At 47.0% G+C, this 21,948-nt stretch overlaps 1 protein-coding gene across 7 annotated transcripts in view; it reads right to left on the reverse strand.

The window, feature by feature from the left end:
- Positions 1-21,948, reverse strand: part of GGTA1 (glycoprotein alpha-galactosyltransferase 1 (inactive)) — a 79,352-nt gene that overhangs the window by 52,098 nt on the left and 5,306 nt on the right. Inside the window, exon 1 of one of the 7 annotated variants that reach the window (XM_055541024.1) lies at positions 19,179-19,309. The exons of 5 other annotated variants lie outside the window; for them this stretch is intronic. In XM_055541024.1, the coding sequence (XP_055396999.1) occupies positions 19,179-19,206 (28 nt within the window). In that variant the 5' untranslated portion in view covers positions 19,207-19,309. Of the gene's footprint in view, positions 1-16,939; positions 17,032-19,178; positions 19,310-21,948 lie in introns of those variants that run through there. One more of the 7 variants, XM_055541026.1, reaches the window with a different exon arrangement.

A 21,948-nucleotide genomic window follows, 5' to 3' on the forward strand; every position in this document is an offset into this window, starting at 1 on the left:
TTGCTTCTTGACTTTCATACAAGTTTCTCAGGAGACAGATAAGGTGGTCTGGAATTCCCATCTCTTTAAGAATTTTCCAGTTTCTTGTGATCCACACAAAGGCTTTAGCATAGTTAATGAAGCAGAAGTGGATGTTTTTCTGGAATTCTCTTATTTTTTCTATGATCCAGTGAATGTTGGCAATTTGATCTCCGGTTCCTCTGCCTTTTCTAAATCCTGCTTGTTCTCGGTTCATGTATTGTTGAGGCCTAGCTTGAAGGATTTTGAGCATTACCTTGCTAGCATGTGAAATGAGAGCAACTATATGGTAGTCTGAACATTCTTTGGCATTGCCTTTCTTTTGGACTGGAATGAAAACTGACATTTTCAGTCCTGTGGCCAATGCTGAGTTTTCCAAATTTACAGGCATATGGAGTGCAGCAATTTAACAGCATCATCTTTTAGGATTTTAAATAGCTCAGCTGGAATTCCATTATCTCCACTAGCTTTGTTCATAGTAATGCTTCCTTACTTGACTTCACAATCCTGGATGTCTGGCTCTAGGTGAGTGACCACACCACTGTGGTTATCCTGGTCATTAAGACCTTTCTTGTACAGTTCTTCTGTGTATTCTTGCCACCACTTCTTAATCTCTTCTGCTTCTGTTAGGTCCTTACCATTTCTGTCCTTTATCGTGCCCGTCCTTTCATGAAATGGTCTCTTAGACCATAATAAATGAGATAGTGTACATCACATCACCAACTCCATGGACATGAGTCTGAGCAAACTCTGGGAGACAGTGAAGGACAGGGAAGCCTGGTGGGCTACAGTCCATGGGGTCGCAAAGAGTCGGACACAACTGAGCGACTAACACACAACCCTGGCACCTACCAAGTGCCAGGCACTGTCCAGGCTACAAGATTGACAAGGGTTAGCCAATAAGGCCCCTCTCTCATAGAGCTCAGTGTAGTGGGAAGTCCAACTCTCCTGCAGCCACATACATCCTGCAACCAAGGTGAGTGTCCCATGGCAGCAATGAGTCACTCCCTTCCTCTGGGCTCCATGGACATTGGGAGGATTCAGAGAGGAGTCTTACCTGCCTCCTCATCCATGCAGCTACCACTGCATGGAACACCCTCACCACCCAGCACCACTCTCCTCTCAAGTCTGGCCTGAGGCTTCTGAGCCACTTCAATTTACAGATGAGAAACCTGAGGCAGCAAGGCAGGGAAATAACTTATCAGGGCCCACTCAGCAATGAAGTGGGACAGCTGCGGCTGGTACACAAGTATCTGGCATCTCTCCAGGAGGAGACGCCTCTTAACAGTAGCACAGGAAATCAAGCACTCAGGGAAGGGGCTGAGGGCTTCAGTCAAAGGTCTTCTTCTAGAGTTTCCTTATTTATGTCCAAGAAAAACCCCAAATCCTCTTCCAGGGATGGCCACATCTCTGTCCTTCCCTCCCCCTTCTACCCCCACTGCTCTTGAATGATTTTGGATGCCACGATGGGACATAGAAATGTCACTGGCAGGACTTGCCTGGTGGTCCAGTGGTTAAGAATGTACCTTGCAATGCAGGGGACACAGGCTCGATCTCTGGTTGGGGAACTAAGATCCCACGTGCTGCAACGACTTAGGCCCACAAGCACTGAAGACCACGTACTACAACTACTGTCCCACACGAGACATCGGTGCAACTAAGATCTGATGCAGCCAAAAAACAAATAAACAAACAAATAAAAGAAATGCCACTGGAAGAAGGTAAGCATCGGGGGTGCCCTGGAGATAAGTGAGGCATCCAATTCAGAAAGAACATCCCTCTCCTAAACATCAAAGAGCTCAGAAATGGAGCAAAAACACCTAAATGTGCACTCCACTTATAGAACACCACGTAGTTCTGAGATGAAGAACGTGGTTTGCAAACCCTGGTTCAGCACGTATTGCCTCTGCCTTCCCTACACATTGAGCACCTGGAACTCCCAGCAGGCATCACCTGCCTCTTCATGGCTGCTCTTCTTCACGAGGAGCTGCTTTTTTTCCCACCCTAGAGAGGCTGGCGGTTGGGCGTGACTTCTTGTTCCTCTGCTTCACACTTGAGCCTGAGAAGTGCTTGGGGTTTTCCTCTCTGGTTGTGGTTTCCTAGCACTCACAGAGGAGAGCTGACAGCCTGCTCTATCGGTACCACTAGCCTGGTTATCTCAGCTTGGAGAGTAGATTTAGCGCCCTAGGTAACAAAAGGAGTAACGTGCCTAGGGTACTCATTAATTCTGTTCTACGAAATATTTCCTACTCTCCATCTTCATGGTAGGCTTTCATTTCCTGGTCCCCTTGTGGCTGAGTAGGGCCACGTGACTAGTCTGACCAGTAAGACATGAGCTGGCCCAAACATTTATTGCCAGTGGAAGACCCTCATGGGCTCTCTTTCTGTGTGCCATGAAGTACATTCAAAGAGGTAACTGCTCCATCAGCCTGGTTCCTTGAATGAGGAGCACAGCCCCTAGTTGACTCAAGATGCTCACAATAACTAGAGTAAGAAAGAAAGCTTTAGGGAATTCCCTGGCAGTCCAGAGGTTAGGACTCCATGCTCTCACTGCGGAGGGCCTGGGTTCAATCTCCAGTTTGGGGAACTAAGATCCCACAAACTGAGAGGTATAGCCAAAAAAAAAAAAAAAACAAAAAACCCTACCTTTATGGATTTAGTCCCTAAGATTCAGGGGTTGTTTGTTACTGCAACATAACGTACTCCATCCTGACTGATACACTCCCCATCTCACACAGAGTAGGATATCTTCTACTCTTCCCTATAAAATCTTTACCCTCCTCATCAATGAGAGCCTTGCATGACCAAAGGAAAATGAAGCAGAGATAAGAGTGTTCCTCAGTGTCCTGTAGAAATTTTTTCCTCCTTAGGTCTCAAAGAAGGGTGCAGATTCAGCTAAATTTGAAAAGAATGAGAAGGAAGTTCAGAGCATTGTCTTCTATGGCTTCCCTTTGCTATGGAATAGGAAGCTACATCACTCCTATGAACATGTCAGGCTTGCAGCATGACAACCACCCAGGTTAGGAGCAGATGCCTTGGGCACCAAGAGAGAACACTGGCCAGGAACGAGGACACAGAGTGCCAAGCAGCTCTGCAACCCTGCTAGGGTTGTAACCGAGCCAGCCACACCAGCCCAGGGACAATGGGAGGGATGGCAACTTGCCTGATCCCTCCCCAGTTAGGCACAGACTGTTCCAGACCAGGGGTGGGGAGAGCTGGCTAGAAAAACAAGGAGGGGCATATGGTTCAAGGCAACAAAGATGTGTGATTTAACTGGCTGATCATGGGAGGGAAGGAGGTGACGTCCACAGCATCCTTATGGATTCTACTGGTACTCCCATTGTACAGGGAGGGAAACTGAGGCTTAGGAAGGTGCTATCTCTTGCTCAAGCTCAGTCAGCTAAGGATCAGAACCAGAACTCATCCAGGTCTGGCTGACCCAAAGCCCGGTGTTCTTTCATCCAGAAACCATCTCATTCTCTCTGCGTCCACCTTGGCCCCTTCTCAGGCTTCTCTTCTGCACCTTTACTTCTACCTTTAATTACTTATATATAATTATATATATATATCCCAGTCCAGAGTGTGAGGTACTGAATAGTAGGAGCCTGTACTTTATATAATAATAATAAAACAATAACAAAGCAGGAGCAGCAGCAAATGCTACTATTTATTGAATGCTGGGCTGGGTTCTCAGCACTTTATACTCATTACTCAATTCTTGCTAAGCTGTCTGAGAGGCAGGTACTGGAATTACCCCCAATTACCAATGAGGAAGCATCTGTTTGGTTGAACTGAAATTCAACCCCTAACATTAATATTTTAACAGATGCCAAAGGAGTCCATGAAAGAGCACAATAATGGCTAACAACCCCTGCAGAGGCAAAAGCCAGGTTACCAGAGGCTAGGTTCTGTACCACCTTATCCCACAGAACCCAGAGTTCCTGGGTAGGATGGGGTAAAGGACCGGAATACCATCTTCACACAACAGCAGGGAGTGAACAGAAACTGCTATCCCATCCACACAGCATAAATACATAAACATCACAACTCCTTTGATTTCAGCACTGTGAGCATGTGTATAACATTTCTCAGAATAAGCAATGCACCTGTTTTCCCAATTTAAAAAACGATTTTAGCATCCAGTGTGCTAATTAGAAAAGCATCAGTTGTTGATCACAACTTAGGATAACAGGAGGGCTTGGAGCAACCACCTCTGGATAGCAGGCTGGCTGGCCCCGCCCCTAGACAGTCGCTGTTAGTCTTGCTTCTTAGCTTCTGAGCACTGGCTTGGTCCAAGTGGCTGTCACATAATATCTGCTGAAGTTTTATACTTTGTGAAACTTCATGAAACTCAACTTTATTTGCAATGCCAGGCATCCAGACATGCACACTGAATCACTAGCAAGGTGGAGCTTTCTGGATTTCAGAAAACCTGGGCTATCATGGGAGGCAGCAGTAAGGCAGAGGAGCCGATGCTCTCTGCTCAGGCCAGACAAATAATTGCCTTCCCGGGCAGCTGGCCAGTGCCAAGCTGAGCCCAGGACACACCTGATGGGCTGTATGACCTTTCACAAATTGCAGACTTTATGTGGGCTGCAATTTTTTTTTTTTATCCTCTAAATATGGGGCTGTACTAGATCCAAGTCCAGCCAATAAACAATCACGAAGCATCCCCATCTATGCCTGGTACAGTGGGGCACGCAGAGATTATAAAAACTCCTAAGGAGCTTACACTGTAGTCAGGGAGCCAGGCCTGGAAGCAATTACATACGATAGAAAGAAAAAAATGTGAGTGGCTGAGTGAGAATGAAGCCCCCCTGTTGTGTTTTGGGGGCCTCAGAGGAAGGAAGCCATTGCAGCCAGGCTTCATAGAGGAAGGGGCTGCGTTTGAACTGGGCCTCAGAGGGTGAGTAGGAGTGCGGTGGGTGGGGAAGGGCATTCGGGTCAAAAGGCTGAATATGCAAACACAGGGGCTACAATGGGAAACCTCCCCTCGACAGAGCCCCGTGTGGACTGTGGAGCTGGTTCCTGTCCCCGTCTCACCATGCGCCTATGCTTTGCAGTCCAGAAGCAAGAGTCCTGGGAACCTGTATTTTTAACAAGCTCCCTAAGTGATGCTTGCCATGTGCACAGTAGGTGTTATGGGTTGAGAAAAAGTATAAGTGAATGAATGAATTTTAAAAAATGAACTTGACCTCAAGCAAGTCCCTTCTTCTCTCAAGATGTCCACTCTTTGTTACAATTAAAATGCTGGATCAGCATGGTGGTTTTTAAACTGAGTTCCAGGAAAAAAAAAACAGAATCTCCCCACCAAAGTCCCTCAAAGACAGAGAAGAGCTGGGGAGACTGAGAGAGCAGGACTCTGAGTCCCATCCACCTTTCTCTAGATTAGCTCTCCTTTTATCTCTTTGCTATTTTGTTTGTAGTAAAGGTTTCTTGGCGACAAAGAACTTTTGAAAACACTGAACTGGATGATCCCCAAGAATCCTCAAGGAGAAATTTAAAATTTTCTTGAGGGCAGCCACTTATCTTTGGTGAGCATTTCTCGAACAAGTACGAACAAAACATAAGGCTGTTTACCAGAAGCAAGTTATTTATTTTATCATCATAGTTCAAAATCTTTTGCTGTGGCCCAGAAATCAATGAGTGGGGAGAAAGGAAATGTGGTATAACAACGCAAACTTTCGAAAATGTTTTTAAGGAATAGTTAATAAAACGGAAAATTAAGTGAGAAAGTCAGGTACAAAATTACACAAAGGGGTTCCCAGGTGGCTCAGTGGCAAAAAAAAAAAATCCACCTGCCAACGCAGGAGACACCGGTTCGATCCCTGAGCTGGGAAGATCCCACTTGTAATGGAGCAACTAAGAGCATGTGCTAAAACCATTGAGCCTGTGCCCTAGAGCCTGGGAACCACAGCTGTGCTCTGCGTGTGGCAAATAGTGAAGTCCAAGTGCCCTAGAGCCTGTGCTCCACAACAAGCGAAGCCACCTCAGTGAGAAGCCCGAGTACCCCAACTAGAGAGTAGCCCCCACTTGCTGCAACTAGAGAAAAAACCGTGCAGCCACAAAGACCCAGCACAGCCCAAAAGTAAATAAATAAAATTATTTTTAAAAATAGACTATGATTTATATTTTGGATCTTATACATCAGAGTTACCGGACATGTAGGACATTTTCTCAAAAAATTAAACACAGAATTACAATATGATTCAGCTATCCTACTTTTGGCGATAGACCCAGAAGAACTGAAAGCAGGGACTCAGAGAGATATTGATACACTGATGTTCAAGCAGCATTATTCACAAAAGCTAAAAAGGTGAAGACAACTCAGATATCCATCCACGAGTGAATGGACGAAGAAATGCAGTCCAGACACACAGTGGAATGCTATTTGGCCTGAAAAAGGAATGAAATTCTGACACATGCTTCAACCTGGATAAACCTTGAAAACATTATGCTAAGTGAAATAAGCCAGACACCAAAGGACACATATTGTATAATTTTACTTAGCTGAGGTACCTAGAGTAGTTGAATTCATAGATACAGAAAGTAGACTAGTGATTACCATGTGCTGCAAGGGCTTCTCTGATGGCTCAGTCAGTAAAGAATCTGCCTGCAAGGCGGGAGAGCTGGGTTCGATCCCTGGGTTGGGAAGATCCCCTGCAGAAGGGAATGGCTACCCAATCCAGTATTCTGGCCCGGAGACTTCCATAGAGACAGGAGCCTGGCAGGATACAGTCCATTGGGTCGTAAAGAGTTGGACACAACTGAATGACTTTCATGTTTGCGTGCTGCAAGGAGTTGGTGATGGTAGTTTAGTTTCCTGGAGTGGGTTGCCATTTCCTTCTCCAGGGGATCTCCCTGGAGAGATCGAACCCACTTCTCCTGCATTGCAGGCGGATTCTTTACCCCTGAGCCACCAGGGAAACCTGCAAGGAGTTAGAAATGGGAAATTATTTGCTCAGTTGGTACAGGGCTTCTGTTTGGGATGATGGGTAAGTTCTAGAAACTGGTGAAGCAAATGTACTTAGTGCTACTGAATTGCACACTCAAATCGTGTTAAAAGTTTGTGTTATATTTTACAGCAAGAACAAAACAACGCCTAGTGTCACGTGGTCATAGCGGTGAATTCTGTGCGATGAGATTGTGGTAGTGTGATCACTTTATTCTTTCCACTTCTCTACATTTTTCAAATGCTCTACAATGAGAATACATTACTTTTAAAACCAGACCAAAAGCTATTTAAATAAATCTAGTGGTTCTTTGATACTTTCCGAAAATGCATTGCTGTCTTTTATGTAAATGCAAGCAATATTTTCTGTGCTTAATTAATAAAAGGAGCCAAGTTCAAATATGTCATCCAAAGAATACCCCAAGCTGTTCAGTCAAAATAAATGACGGACAGAGTGGTCCACCTTTCTGAGACTAGTTGTTCTCATCTATATTTAAATAAATTTCAAATAAAAACAGAACCAAAACAAATCTTCTAACGAGCCTCCCAAGAAGCTGTCTGGCTTGGAAAAGCTCAAACGCACACTGGAGAGAGAAAGAAAAATGGGGAACAGCCAGTGTTTTTTTAGGACATTAACTCACTGCAGCTGGGAAAGTGACTTTGTCAGTGAATTTCTATCCCTTCTGTTCTGCAAAACGTTCTTGTGTAGAATGAATTCAGAATCGAGAAGAGGTTCACCATTTGGATTCACTGCAAATCCACTTCCTCCAGCATCACCCCCCTCCACCCCAGATAAATGTTGAAAAAAGATTTAAAGACTATCAGTTTAAAAGGGCAGCCAGTGTATCTGCCTGCCAGGGTTGCTCTCTGCCCTGGCCACATAGGTCCACTTTCCTGGCGCCTGGACCCTCTGCGTAGGGCTGTCTCAAGGGCAGACAGACCAGAAGGTAGCTGCCAGGTGAGCAGGCTGGGGCTGCACCCCGCCTCCCCCGCCCCGGAGTGGCCCCTCCCCAGCCATGTGAGCTCAGGCAGGATCCTTCTGAGAGATTCGGTGTCCTTCCCAAGCCCAGGGGCAGAAGAGCTACCCCCTTGCAAGGCTGCTGGGAGGAGTAAAGGGCACTGCCTGTTGAAGTGTCTATTGAGATGATGGATGTATAGTATTAATAGGCTCCCGAGCCTCCTCTTTATCTCCTAGAAGTTCACTGTCCAAGATTCATTTTGTCTTGATGGGACACTGGTACCATATACGGTTAATGCTGACTGGTGGGTTATAGGATTACAGTCAAACAACGGGGTGGAGAGAGGCCCCTTCAGACCCTGGGCCCAGGGCTGACCTAGGAAGAGGCGCAGGATGGGAGCTGGCAGTTCCTGGCTGTTTCCCACATTGACTAGCCAGCATGGAGTCCTTTCACGGGAAGGGCTTCATCATTTTACAGATGAAGAAACAGGGGCTCTGAGGGGCTAACTGTCTTAGTCAAGGTCCCATGGTTCAGAAACTGCCCGTTTTAAGGTTTTCTAAAATTCCCTCATCATGAAGGGGTGGGTCCTTGTCATTTCAGCTCTGCCACTACCTCGTTTAGCTAGTTGTTTATCTTCTGCCTCTTTCCCTCAAAAAAGTTAGAGAGAATTTGTGGGCGTGGAGGGGAGAGAAAGATTCTTGGGGTTGCTTAGCTAGATCGGTTTCCAGTCTCTGGGCTTCGGCTTTTTCATGTACAAAATGGGGGGCTTCCTGCCTCAGGGCCTTTGCACATGCTCTTTCCTCTGCCTGGGACACCTTTCCCCCCTGCTCACACCCCTTCACCCCCTCACTACCTGTCCTTTAGGTCTCAGCTACAAACGTACTTTCTAAGGGAAGAGTCTTATTCTCCATATAGCTTCCTGTTTTTTTTTTTTCTTGAGGGCAGTGACCCCTCTTTGGACACATACGCATAATTATTGGATTAATATCTGCCTCCCCACCAGATGGAAAGTTCCTTGTTAATCAGCATCGGGTAAGAGGTGACATTCAATGGTATTTGTTGTATGCTGATTCAAAAAATGAGTTATCCTCAGGGTTCTGCCAGCAGCCAGCTCTAGAATCTTAAGAAAGATTCTAAAAAGAGTTGGGGGTGGGGGGAAGAGTGGATGTAGGGACCTCCCTGGTGGCCCAGTGGTTAAGAATCTGCCTTCCAATGCAAGGGAGGCAGGTTTGATCCCTGGTTAGGGAACTAAGATCCCGTATGTTGTTTAGTCACTACATTGTGTCCCACTCTTTGCAACCCCATGGACTGTAGCCCACCAGGCTCCCCTGTCCATGGAATTTTCCAGGCAAAAATACTGGAGCAGCTTGCTATTTGCTTCTCCAGGGGATCTTTCTCACCCAAGGATCAAACCTGCGTCTCCTGCACTGGCAGGCATATTCTTTACCACTGAGCCACCTGAGAAGCCCCCAAGGTCTCACCTACCTTGGGGCAACTAAGTCCGTGTGCTGCATATTACAGAGTCTATGGGCTCTGGAGCCTGTGCCCCATAACTAGAGAGTTGAAACTAAGACCTGACACAGCCATAAAACATTCTTTTTTAAAAAGAGTGACTATATGTATAACTGATTCACATTGCTATACAGCAGAAACTAACACAACACTGTAAATCAACTATAATCCAATAAAATTTAATTTTAAAAAATATTTTCTTAAGTGGCCCAAATTTTCAACAATCAAGTAATTGTTAAATATACTATGAAACATTTAGATCAAATTGCCAACATCCATTTTATCCCAGAAAAACATCTACTTCTGCTGCACTGACTACGCTAATGCCTTTGACTGTGTGGATCACAACAAACTGGAAAATTCTTAAAGAGATGAGAATACCAGACCACCTTACCTGCCTCCTGAGAAACCTGTATGCAGGTCAAGAAGCAACAGTTAGAACCAGACATGGAACAACGGACTGGTTCAAAATTAGGAAAGGAAGTACACCAAGGCTGTCACCCTGCTTATTTAACTTCTATGCAGAGAACATCATGCAAAACTCCAGACTGGATGAATCACAAGTTGGAATCAAGATCTCTGGCTGAAATATCAACAACCTCAGATATGCAGATGATACCACCCTAATGGCAAAAAGCGAAGAGGAACTAGAGTCTCATGATGAAGGTGAAAGAGGAGAGTGAGAAAGCTGGCTTAAAACTCAACATTCAAAAAACTAAGATCATGGCATCCGGTCCCATCACTTCATGGCAAATAGAAGGGGAAAAAATGAAAACAGAAGCAGATTTTATTTTCTTGGTCTCCAAAATCACTTTGGACAGTAACTGCAGCCATAAAGTTAAAAGATGCTTGCTCCTTGGAAGGAAAGCTATGACCAACCTAGACAGCGTATTAAAAAGCAGAGATGTCACTTTGCCGACAAAGGTCCATTTAGCCAAAGCTATGTTTTTCCAATAGTCATGTATAGATGTGAGAGTTGGACCAAAAAGAAGGCTGAGTGCTCAGGAATTGATGCTTTTGAACTGTGGTGTTGGACAAGACTCTTGAGAGTCCCTTGGACTGCAAAGAGCTCAAACCAGTCAATCCTAAAGGAAATCAACCCTGAATATTCATTAGAAGGACTGATGCTGAAGCTCCAATACTTTGGCCACCTGATGCGAAGAGCTGACTCATTGGAAAAGACTCTGATGCTGAGAAAGACTGAGTAGGAGAAGGGGGCGACAGAGGATGAGATGGCTGGATGGCATCACCGACTGAGTGGAAATGAATTTGAGCAAACTCCAGGAGTTAGTGAAGGACAGGGAAGCCTGGTGTGCTGCAGTCCATGGGGTCGCAAAGAGTTGGACACACTTAGGGAGTGAACAACAGCAAATACAATAAAGCATTACACAATTTGAAAAAAAAAAAGAGTACTCTCACATTCCTGCCCACATCCACCCCAGCCTCAGCTTCTCAACTGAGCAACTGAGGGAGGTGAACCGAAGCACTGATTAGATCTCTGCCAGCTCACACATTCTATGATTGTATCATCTCAAAAAGAACAACCAAAAAAAAACCTAAACCAACCCAACCCTAAAACCAAAACCAAAACCCTGGGTGATCCCAGAGCCCTCTGTGACTTCGGCCAGGTTCTTACACTTGGTGGGCTGTGTCCCTGTCTACAAGAATGAAACACTTAGGGACAACGTTGCAGCAATTCCCCCGTCCAACAATTCAAATTCCCAAAAGGAATGGCCTGTCCTCCCCTTGCCCTTCCTCAGGGCTCTACCACAACCCAGGCTCACAAACAGGAAATGTGACATCCAGGCGCAGGTGGGCCACTTGTTTCTCTACAGCATGGAGGGGCCAGCAAGGGAGCCAAGAGTTTCTGAACTTTTCCAGCTAAATCCTGGACTCTGTACCCAAGACCTCCCTCAAGCAGTGTAGGTGGAAGGGCACTACTGGGATCTGGCTGGACCTCCCAGGCCCTGTGTGACCTGAGAGAAGCCTCCACCCCTCTCTGGGCCTGGGTCTCTCCACCTGTTGAGCAAGAGGCCTGGTCTGGGGGCTCTGCCAGCTCCCGGCTCGCTCTGCGGTCTTCTTTCTGAAGACAGTGTGCAGCTTTGAGGAAGGGTACCGTCATCTTGCCCGTATCTGAGTCTCAAATCTCTCCCTTACCATGTGGCCCTGGGAAATCGCTGAATCTTTCTGTGCTTCATTTCCTCACTTATAAACCGGGTTTCTGGGTGATGAAAAGGCAGGGCTCCTGTAAAGCTCCAAGACCAGCATCTGGAGTGAGTGTTCAGTAAACGTGAGCTGTTACTGTTTGGTGATGTCTCTGGTTTCTGAATTGCTCCTCATCCCGGTTTGCCATCTGGAGAAGGAGCAAGCTGAGCCCTGAGAGCCCCACTGGCCTTGCAGCGCGTGCCCAAGTCCTGGCCCTCAGGAAAAGCAAGTCCTAACCTCAGTGTGAGCCAAGCGTGGTAGAAACACAGAACTATGTAAAAACAACAACAACAACAAAACCTATGATGCTGCCCCAAAGCAGATGGACTGGGAGATCAGCTGCTCCCTGGGGTTGCTGGCACCCAAAGGAGGCTGCACCCAGAGTCAGTAGTCGGGGGGTGGGCCCATTCCCAGCTTGCCCTGGGGGATGGGGGACAACCTGAGGGAAGTGGGAGTTGGCGGTTAGATGCAGCAGAAGATATGGCTTTGGTTTATCTCTGTTCCTATTTCTGCCCAGAGCCTTCCAGGGAAGAGGAGGCTGGATTCAGTCAGATCAGCCCCGAGGGAAACAGACAACAGAGAAGAGACAGGCAGACTCCCTAGACAGCAATGGGTGGCCTCTTCCCTGGAGACAGGGAGGTGTGCTCCTCACAGGGAGAGTCCCAAACCCTGTCCAGCCTCACCTGCAAAAGGAAAAGTGAAAGTGAAAGTCGCTCGGTTGTGTCCGACTCTTTGCAACCCCATGGACTGGTCATGTCCAACTCTTTGCAACCCCATGGACTATACAGTCTGTGGAATTCTCTAGGCCAGAATACTGGAGTGGGTAGCCTTTCCCTTCTCCTGGGGATCTTCCCAACCCAGGGATTGAAGCCAGGTCTCCCGCACTGCAGGCGGATTCTTTACCCACTGAGCCACAAGAGAAGCCCAAGAATACTGGAGTGGATAGCCTATCCCTTCTCCAGGGCATCTTCCCAACCCAGGAATCGAACCGGAATCTCCTGCAGGTGGATTTTCCTGATAGCTCAGTTGGTAAAGAATCCACCTGCAAAAGGAGGAGACTCAAATACCTGTTTCCACCAGCCGCTGAGAGTGTCAAAGTGTGGCTGCAGATGGATGCAACCGGCCTCAAACTCTCTGCTGCCCCTGAACTGGCAGGGCCTGGCTCGCGCTCTCTGTCTGCACAGCCCAGGAGGTTGGGCTGGGGCCAATCATGGGCGCTCAAGAGAAGCCATGCTGCACTCAGTGCGAAAAGCTATCCTCAGAAGAAAAGAATAAAACCAACGGTCCTAAGAACCAGTGCACGGGCTTTCTCCCTTGAGGATGTTCATCTAAGAATCCCTGTTGGGCTGCACAGTGGGTAAGGGATGCCTTTATCAGGTATAGACCTTTTAGAGCTTACGGAAACCCTGGGGGTCTCTGCTCCAACTCTTTTCTTTTATAGATAAAAAGGCTCAAGTAAAGATGCACCCTTAGGGGATCAACATATACACACTATCCAAAATCACTGCAGATGGTGACTGCAGCCATGAAATTAAAAGATGCTTACTCCTTGGAAGGAAAGTTATGACCAACCTAGATAGCATATTCAAAAGCAGAGACATTACTTTGCCAACAAAGGTCCATCTTGTCAAGGCTATGGTTTTTCCTGTGGTCATGTATGGATGTGAGAGTTGGACTGTGAAGAAGGCTGAGCGCTGAAGAATTGATGCTTTTGAACTGTGTTGTTGGAGAAGACTCTTGAGAGTCCCTTGGACTGCAAGGAGATCCAACCAGTCCATTCTGAAGGAGATCAGCCCTGGGATTTCTTTGGAAGGAATGATGCTAAAGCTGAAACTCCAGTACTTTGGCCACCTCATGCGAAGAGTTGACTCATTGGAAAAGACTCTGATGCTGGGAGGGGTTGGGGGCAAGAGGAGAAGGGGACGACAAAGGATGAGATGGCTGGATGGCATCACTGACTCGATGGACGTGAGTCTCAGTGAACTCTGGGAGTTGGTGTTGGACAGGGAGGCCTGGCGTGCTGCGATTCATGGGGTCTCAAAGAGTCGGACATGACTGAGTGACTGATCTGATCTGATCTGATATATAAGAGGGCCTTCCCTGGCGGCTGCAGATGGTGACTGCAGCCATGAAATTAAAAGATGCTTACTCCTTGGAAGGAAAGTTATGACCAACCTAGATAGCATATTCAAAAGCAGAGACATTACTTTGCCAACAAAGGTTCATCTAGTCAAGGCTATGGTTTTTCCTGTGGTCATGTATGGATGTGAGAGTTGGAGTGTGAAGAAGGCTGAGCGCCGAAGAATTGATGCTTTTGAATTGTGGTGTTGGAGAAGACTCTTGAGAGTCCCTTGGACTGCAAGGAGATCCAACCAGTCCATTCTGAAGGAGATCAGCCCTGGGTGTTCTTTGGAAGGAATGATGCTAAAGCTGAAACTCCAGTACTTTGGCCACCTCATGCGAAGAGTTGACTCATTGGAAAAGACTCTGATGCTGGGAGGGATTGGAGGCAAGAGGAGAAGGGGACGACAGAAGATGAGATGGCTGGATGGCATCACTGACTCGATGGACGTGAGTCTGAGTGAACTCTAGGAGTTGGTGATGGACAGGGAGGCCTGGTGTGCTGTGATTCATGGGGTCTCAAAGAGTCGGACACGACTGAGCAACTGATCTGATCTGATCTGATCCCTGGTGGCTCAGATAGTCAAGAATCTGCCTGCAGTGCAGGAGACCTGGATTCAATCCCTGGGTTGGGAAGACCCCCCTGGAGAAGGGAATGGCAACCCACTACAGTATTCCTGCCTGGAGAACTTCATGAATAAGAGGAACCTGGCGGGCTACAGTCCATGGAGTTGCAAAGAGTCAGACACAACTGAGCAACTAACACACACACATTTGAAATAACCAATAAGGACCTACTGAATAGCACAGGGAACTCTATGCAGTATCTTTTAATAACCTATAAGGGAAAAGAATTTGAATATATATATATATATATAATATAATGAATCTATTTGCTGTACAGCTGAAACTAACACAGCACTGTAAAACTACACTCCAGTTTTTTTAAAGATGCACTTTGTAGCAGAGGCAAGATTTGAACCCTTGAAGGCTTCTAGCCCTGTCTCTGCTCGTGCATTCGATCCATGGCTATTGAGGGGCAGCTGCACGCATGCATTGTTCTCAGCACTGGGGATTCAGAGATGAAGCACCAAAGAAGCCCTTTGTTCTCACAGAGCTCACATTCTAGTTGGTAAACAAATAAACAAATCAGTAACAATTAACAAGTCACTAAAGACATAATTTCAGGTGGGGACAAGGGTAATAAAGTAAATAGAAGGCTGGCATGTTAGAGACTGCCTCAGGGCAGGGGAAACATGTTTGCGGGGATGATCCATTTTCACTGGGTCCTCTAGGGTCCCCAAGGACCTCCCCAGCCAGCAGCACGCTGAAGCTGGCTCAGGCAAGAGCCAGTTGTTAAATCTTCAGGAACTTGGCGAGCAAGTTGTTAAACAAAGTCACTATGAAAAAATTAAATTCTATAAATTCAAGACTAAATGAAATGTAGTCAGATCAAAGATAGTCATCAAAACTCATCACTTCCTAATTGTTTTACTACATGCTGTACTCAAGGTTATTTACATCTATTGTATCTAGATGTAGTGGAGAATACTCTATAGCAGCATGCTCCCCACTCACAGTGGAAATATTTCCACTATGGAAACTGACAAACAACATACCAGGGTCTTTGTTGTTGTTGTTTTGGCCCGTCATATGGCTTGCAGGATCTTGGCTTCCCAACCAGGGATCAAACGCGTTGCCCCTACAGCGGGAGTGCAGAGTCCTAACCACTGGCCTGCCAGGGAAGTCCCTGAGCTTTCATTTTTCAGCTGGTCATGAAATATTTAAGGGCACACCATGACCTCCAGCTCTAATCCAGGCCTTCCGTGTTTGTGGGAGTCTTGTTTTTCCAGGGAGAGAGTGTGGCAGTGTAGTCCAATTCTCCCGGGGCTGTATGTGCGGGCGGTGCCCCAGTCCTGAGGCAGTCAACTTCCCTCTTCCTTTTTTAAGGCTTCCACAGTGAGGAAGCTAGTACAAGATCTTCAAACAGATCTGTCAGTCCCAGGGAATAAAATTGTTCTCTTCAACAGTACTATTTAAGGAGGGTCCGTAAGATGGTGATTCATTCCTTCCTTTGTTTGTTTATTTATTTGACACATTAAATCTTATCGTAAGTCTATTGTGAAGGTAAAAATTTAAAGGAACACCCTGCAGAGAACCTGTTTGTATGAATGTGTGTGGTCACTTCTTAATTCCTCTAGATTTTCATATGTTGAGTTTCTTCCTTCAGGAATATAACTGCACTGGTTAACAGCAGAATGAAGTTACTATCACTTCTACTAATAATAATGGTAACAGTAGTTTCCACTCACTAGCCCCACATCAGGCACTAGACACATAGATTATCTCTCAAATCCACATCGACCCATTTTACACATGGGAACATTGAGGCTCGGGGGCTCCATAACTTGACCAAGGCCAAGCTGCCCCTCTGAAAGCTCTCCAGAACACTTTGCCCTCCGGTAGCTATGGGCCTGTGACTCTGCTTACACATGTAGGATTTCATGGCACTACTGGACGCCCATCTCTGGCAGCTTGGGAGCATTTTGTGACTTCTCAGCTTATCATCAGGACCCTTCTTCCTCCACCAGAATGGAACGACCTAGACCCTCCCCCTGGCCATTCATCTGCACTTGGAATGCAGGAAAGTGACCTCAGTGTGGTCACTTAGTAGCTTTGTGTCCTAAAGAAGAAGCACTGAGGCTCAGATGCCACTGAAATGTTACCACAGCTCCAGTGGCAGCAAAAACTACAATTAGCTCCTGTTGGGAGACCCTAAGCATGCTGTCTGTTGCCCAGCCTCTACTAGTTCTGGGCAGCTTGCTTTCCAGCTTCCCCAGGGATACCATGAGCAAGAGCAAAAAATCCTTCCAATGCACGCCTCCTCTGCCTCAGTGAGCTAGAAGCCTCATCCCTTGCTTGCAGCCACGGATTCTCCTGCGTTTCTCAACACATCAGCCTCAAACATTCAGGGAGCTTTTTCATGCCAGGGAATGAATTCCTAAGCACTCAATTAATTTGCACACACCCCCCTCTGCACAGCTCTTGCTAACATGTGAAAATAGTTTGCCATACAAAACACCAATGTACAGACAACCATGGATCAACCTAGAGCATCCAGACCCCTGTCCCTGCTCTCTGGGGGCCATGTTCCCCTTAAAGTAAACCTCACTGTTGATTTTGTGAAGTGTCTTGTCTTTCCCTGCAAATGCCAGGCAAGTTCCTCTTGGGGACAGCTGGCTGGCCACTTGAGGACACGTGGTTTCCCTGACAGAGGAGAAAGGACAGCTGCACTTCTGCACATAGATGCTGCCAAATACAACGTCACCCCGCTGGGCAGCTGACCCCCCTCAGTGCCCCTCCAGACACCAGGGCCATGTGGATTCGGGAACAGCCCTGGAGAAGATGAGGATGACTGTTTCTCAGGGCCTCCTACCTTTGCCCGGAACACTCTTCCCTCTTCAGCCTCTGAATCCTGCAGGCCACAGTTGGAAGGTCACTTCCTCCGGGAAGCCCTTCCTGATCACTTGCCCTGACAGGTACAGACCCCTGCCCCCCACCCACCCCCGACCTTGCCTCCCAGGCTTCTCCTTCATGGCTCCCTCTGTGCAGTTGGCTATTTAATGACTGTCTCCCAAGCTGACTTCCATCTCAGCAGGGAAGCAGGGGAGGGATTGTACCTCTCTGGTTACTGCTAATCTCAGGTGTGTCTAGCAGAGATGCTGAGTACATTCTGGACACTTTGACCAGCAGTAAATGAAGATCTGGCAGCCCGATGAATGTTGGGTAAGATCTGATTCAAAACACGAATCTTGGCAAGAGGTGCATCTTTCAGAACCACAGTTCCTGGTACCCAGACTCACAGGTGGGAAGCTCAAAGCTTGGGATCTCTCTGTACACTTCAGCAGCTACTTCTCCCTGGCACATTTTTAGTTTGAATGTTCATTTCCTGTAGGTTTGGACTTGTCTGCCTTTTGTTTAACAGCAGATAGTGCTCAAAGAGAAGTTTCCTGGATCACAGCCTCAAACCATTTTGTTAACAAGGAAACTGAGGCTCCGACAGTCTCCACGTCCTGTGGGGCAAGACCAGCTCACTTTCAGCCCACCGCTCTTTTCATTGACCCTACCCCCACTCACCTTGGCCACCCACCAGCTGGAAGGTCACTTCCTCCAGGAAGCCCTTCCTGATCACTTGTCCTGATGGTACAAACCCCTGCCCCGTGTGGCCAAGACCAGGGCATGTTAAAGTAAGGCTCTGAAAGATAAGACACTCAGACCGGGATGGAGTTGGAAACTTTCTTTAAGAACTAATCACAAGACCTGGCCTCTCCCTCCACCCTCTTCCAGCAGCTACTTTGCACTCTGGCTAATTCCGGGCTGCACAGTGCCAGGCAGGAGCCCTCTCTTGGGCTGGGCATGGATCTGCTCCCCAGCCCACACCCTCCCCTTCCTTTAGAATCACCTTCACTCCCCCTACCTGCAGCCCACCAGGATCTCCAAGTCAAACTGTGTTTGGAGTGAGGACTGGGCTCTCATGCCTCAGTTCTTTCACTTCGTTCTTGAGAACCTTTGGCCAAAAGATCAACACTCTAAGTCTCAGTTTCCCCACACGTAAAATGGGGGGATAATTCCCGCTTTGCCAGCTTCACAGGGCTTTCGTGAACCTCAAGCAAGGTGGATAAACAATCTCACTTATCTAACTGGCCATTCGTGTAGAGAACTCTAGGAAGAACAACACTATAGTATTTTTCCATTCCCACCAGGGTCCTGCAGTCAACCCACAACCAGCTGACCCCTTCCAGGGCCCAATCCTCTACTCAGCCTCTCTGCCATGCAACCCTCTTGACCATATCCTTCTAGACATCCTCTCTCCCTCTGCCTTCCCACATGTGCCCCCTCTCTCAGATCACTCACTCTCCAGTTAGGACCCGGTCCGGGGAGCAACTCCATGCTTTTTCCTGCCATTCACATCTGCCTACCACACACGGCCTGAAACACACCCTGCAGGAAGCTGATGCCCTTACACCCAGATCCCTGGAGAAACCCAGCATGCAGTTTCCCCACAGACACGACATGTAAACACGAACCCCAAGTCCCCACCCCGCTGCCCTCGCCACCTCTTCTTTAGGAAACTCTATCTGGCAACAAAGCTGGAGCACAGTGCTAGCAAGAGCCTCAGCCAGGTCTGACCAGAGGTAGCCGAGGGTCTGGCGCCTCCACCCCCCATTGCAACAAGCTGAGCAGACCAGCTTTTTGTCTAGAGATTTCTATGACATACTTTTACTTCCTCTTTTTAGAACTGCAAGGAATTTTATAAATAATTCTGGGTTCAGTACACTAAATGATGACCCCCTTGCCTTCAGTCCATGGTCCAAATGTACATTACTCTTTGATTTCCCAGTCTGACCTACCTGGCCTCTCTCTTGCAGGAGCGAGCATGAAGCGTTTTATCAGCAGAGCTTTTCAGCCCAGGCTCAGAGGGGAGGTATTTTGTTCTAGGTCTGACAGGCAGTAGAGGCGCAAACTCAGTCAGTGGACGCCACTCTCAGCCAGCAGGGTGAGCCAGGCAAAGAGCACTGTGGTCACATGCACAGTGGGTTCCAGCAGTTCATGGTCAAGGAGGGCAGAGATATGACACGTGACATAGTGCGTCAGAGTGTGCATTGCAAGATGCCCAGAGATCCATGCGGGGAAGTGCCTAATTCATGGCGGGGAGCAAGAGGCAGAATGAAGAGACTGGCAGCTTAGAGATGATTAAGCTGGGTCTTGAAGGATGAGTAGGAGTCTGTGAGTAGCTTTTTAGGGGAGGAGGGAATGGTGTTCTAAGCAGAGGAAGCAGCATGGGGAAAAGCCCAGAGGTACCAAACCAGGAGAGGGTTTCAGGAATTACAGTAGTTCCCTGAGGCTGGAGCAGAAGTTCCAAGAGATGGGGTGGTGAGGATGATGAGAGCTTCAGAGAGTAGCTCATGCAAGACCTTGCATATCACCTAGAGGAATATGTGCTGTATCCGGAGAGCAGAGGGGAGCCTTGGAAAGATGGACAATGCCAATCATCTAGTGTCTAGAAAGAGGACTTGGGTTGCTGGGAGAGGATATGAGGAGGGTGCTAGTTTAGAGCAGAGAACAGGGAGTGCCCGGCAGCAGGGCTCTCAGTTAAGGAGGGTTGCATGCCAACTCAGAAGGGGCAGTTGGGTTGGAAGTAAAGGGACTCTCTGCAGAACTGGTAAAGAGGTGGAATTACCTGAACTATATTAGATTGTGGGGGCTGCGAGAGAATGATGGTGTCCAGATAGAGAGATATAAAGACTTGAAAGGCAATTGCCATGCTTGAAAAAAGGGGAACAATGGAGCCAAAGAGCAGTGGTGCAATGAAGATTAGTTTGGAGAGTTAAAGACAGGTGCAGATCTGTTTGAAGGGGTTTCTAATAAATATATGTGGTCAGGTGGATTGCTGGTCCTAAGCATCCATTCTGGACCAATAGGCAGAGCATATATCTCCATCCCATTGACTCTAGACTTGGTCACATGACTGTCTTTGATGAATGGAATATGGATAGAAGTGATCATATGCCAGTGCAGCCACTTTAAGAAACATCACATCATCTCTTTCTCCCTCCAGCTCTCACCATAAAATAACACATATCAGGTAGAAGCAGCAACTTCAGCCTGGGTTCTGGGAGGAGAGGATACACAGAGCAGACAGTCTGCCTGGCTGGAACCCAATGAAAGTCTACAAAACCATGTAGTCTTGACTGCCCTCCAGCTGACATGTAGCATGAGTAATAAAGAAAACTTTGTGGTCATAAACTAAGAGTCAGTGATGGGGGGATGTTTGTTATGCAGCATTAACTGCAGCCAAAGCTGATATATGCTATATATATGAGACAAGAAGGGAACAGATGGTGAAGAACCTCTCATGTCATGATTATGAGTTGTGCACATGGAGGGTCAACAGAATTTTGTAGGTGATGAAACTTCTCCATCTTTTTCAAAGCCAACCCTCCTCATTCCTTCCTACTCCTCCCAGTACCTCACTCTATCAGCCATCCCTGCCCTCTCCTGGACTGAATCCTTCCCCTGAGCTTATATTTCACTTGTCTTTTCCATCTAAAATCCTTTTCTTCACCCTCTCTTCCTTCAACTATAGCTCAATCACTCCCCTGACTTTCTCAAACAAACTTCCTCAAAGAGTTGATTCTACTCACCATCTCCACTTCTTTCTCTATCACCTACCAGCAATCTAGCTTACCTGCCTTCCACTCCACCAAAACTACTCAGAGTATATTCCAGTAATCTCTTAATTGCTCAATGCCATCCAGAGATCAAATTGCCAACATCCACTGGATCATCAAAAAAGCAAGAGAGTTCCATAAAAGCATCTATTTCTGCTTTATTGACTATGCCAAAGCCTTTGACTGTGTGGATCACAATAAACTGTGGAAAATTCTGAAAGAGATGGGAATACCAGACCACCTGACCTGCCTCTTGAGAAACCTGTATGCAGGTCAGGAAGCAACAGTTAGAACTGGACAGGAACAACAGACTGGTTCCAAATAGGAAAAGGAGTACGTCAAGGCTATATATTTTCACCCCGCTTATTTAACTTATATGCAGAGTTCATCATGAGAAACACTGGGCTGGAGGAAGCACAAGCTAGAATCAAGATTGCAGGGAGAAATATCAATAACCTCAGATATGCAGATGACACCACCCTTATGGCAGAAAGTGAAGAACTAAAGAGCCTCCTGATGAGAGTGAAAAATTTGGCTTAAAGCTCAACATTCAGAAAACTAAGATCATAGTATCCAATCCCATCACTTCATGGCATCCAGTCCCATCACTTCATGGCAAATAGATGGGGAAACAGTGGAAACAGTGACTGACTTTATTTTTCTGGGCTCCAAAATCACTGCAGATGGTGACTGCAGCCATGAAATTAAAAGACGCTTACTCCTTGGAAGGAAAGTTATGACCAAACAAGACAGCATATTCAAAAGCAGAGACATCGTTAGTTTGCCAACAAAGGTCTGTCTAGTCAAGGCTATGGTTTTTCCAGTGGTCATGTATGGATGTGAGAGTTGGACTGTGAAGAAAGCTGAGCACCGAAGAATTGATGCTTTTGAACTTCGGTGTTGGAGAAGACTCTTGAGAGTCCCTTGGAATGCAAGGAGATCCAATCAG

This window comes from Bubalus kerabau, chromosome 11 (genome assembly GCF_029407905.1).
Source record: "Bubalus kerabau isolate K-KA32 ecotype Philippines breed swamp buffalo chromosome 11, PCC_UOA_SB_1v2, whole genome shotgun sequence".
NCBI lineage: Eukaryota > Metazoa > Chordata > Mammalia > Artiodactyla > Bovidae > Bubalus > Bubalus kerabau.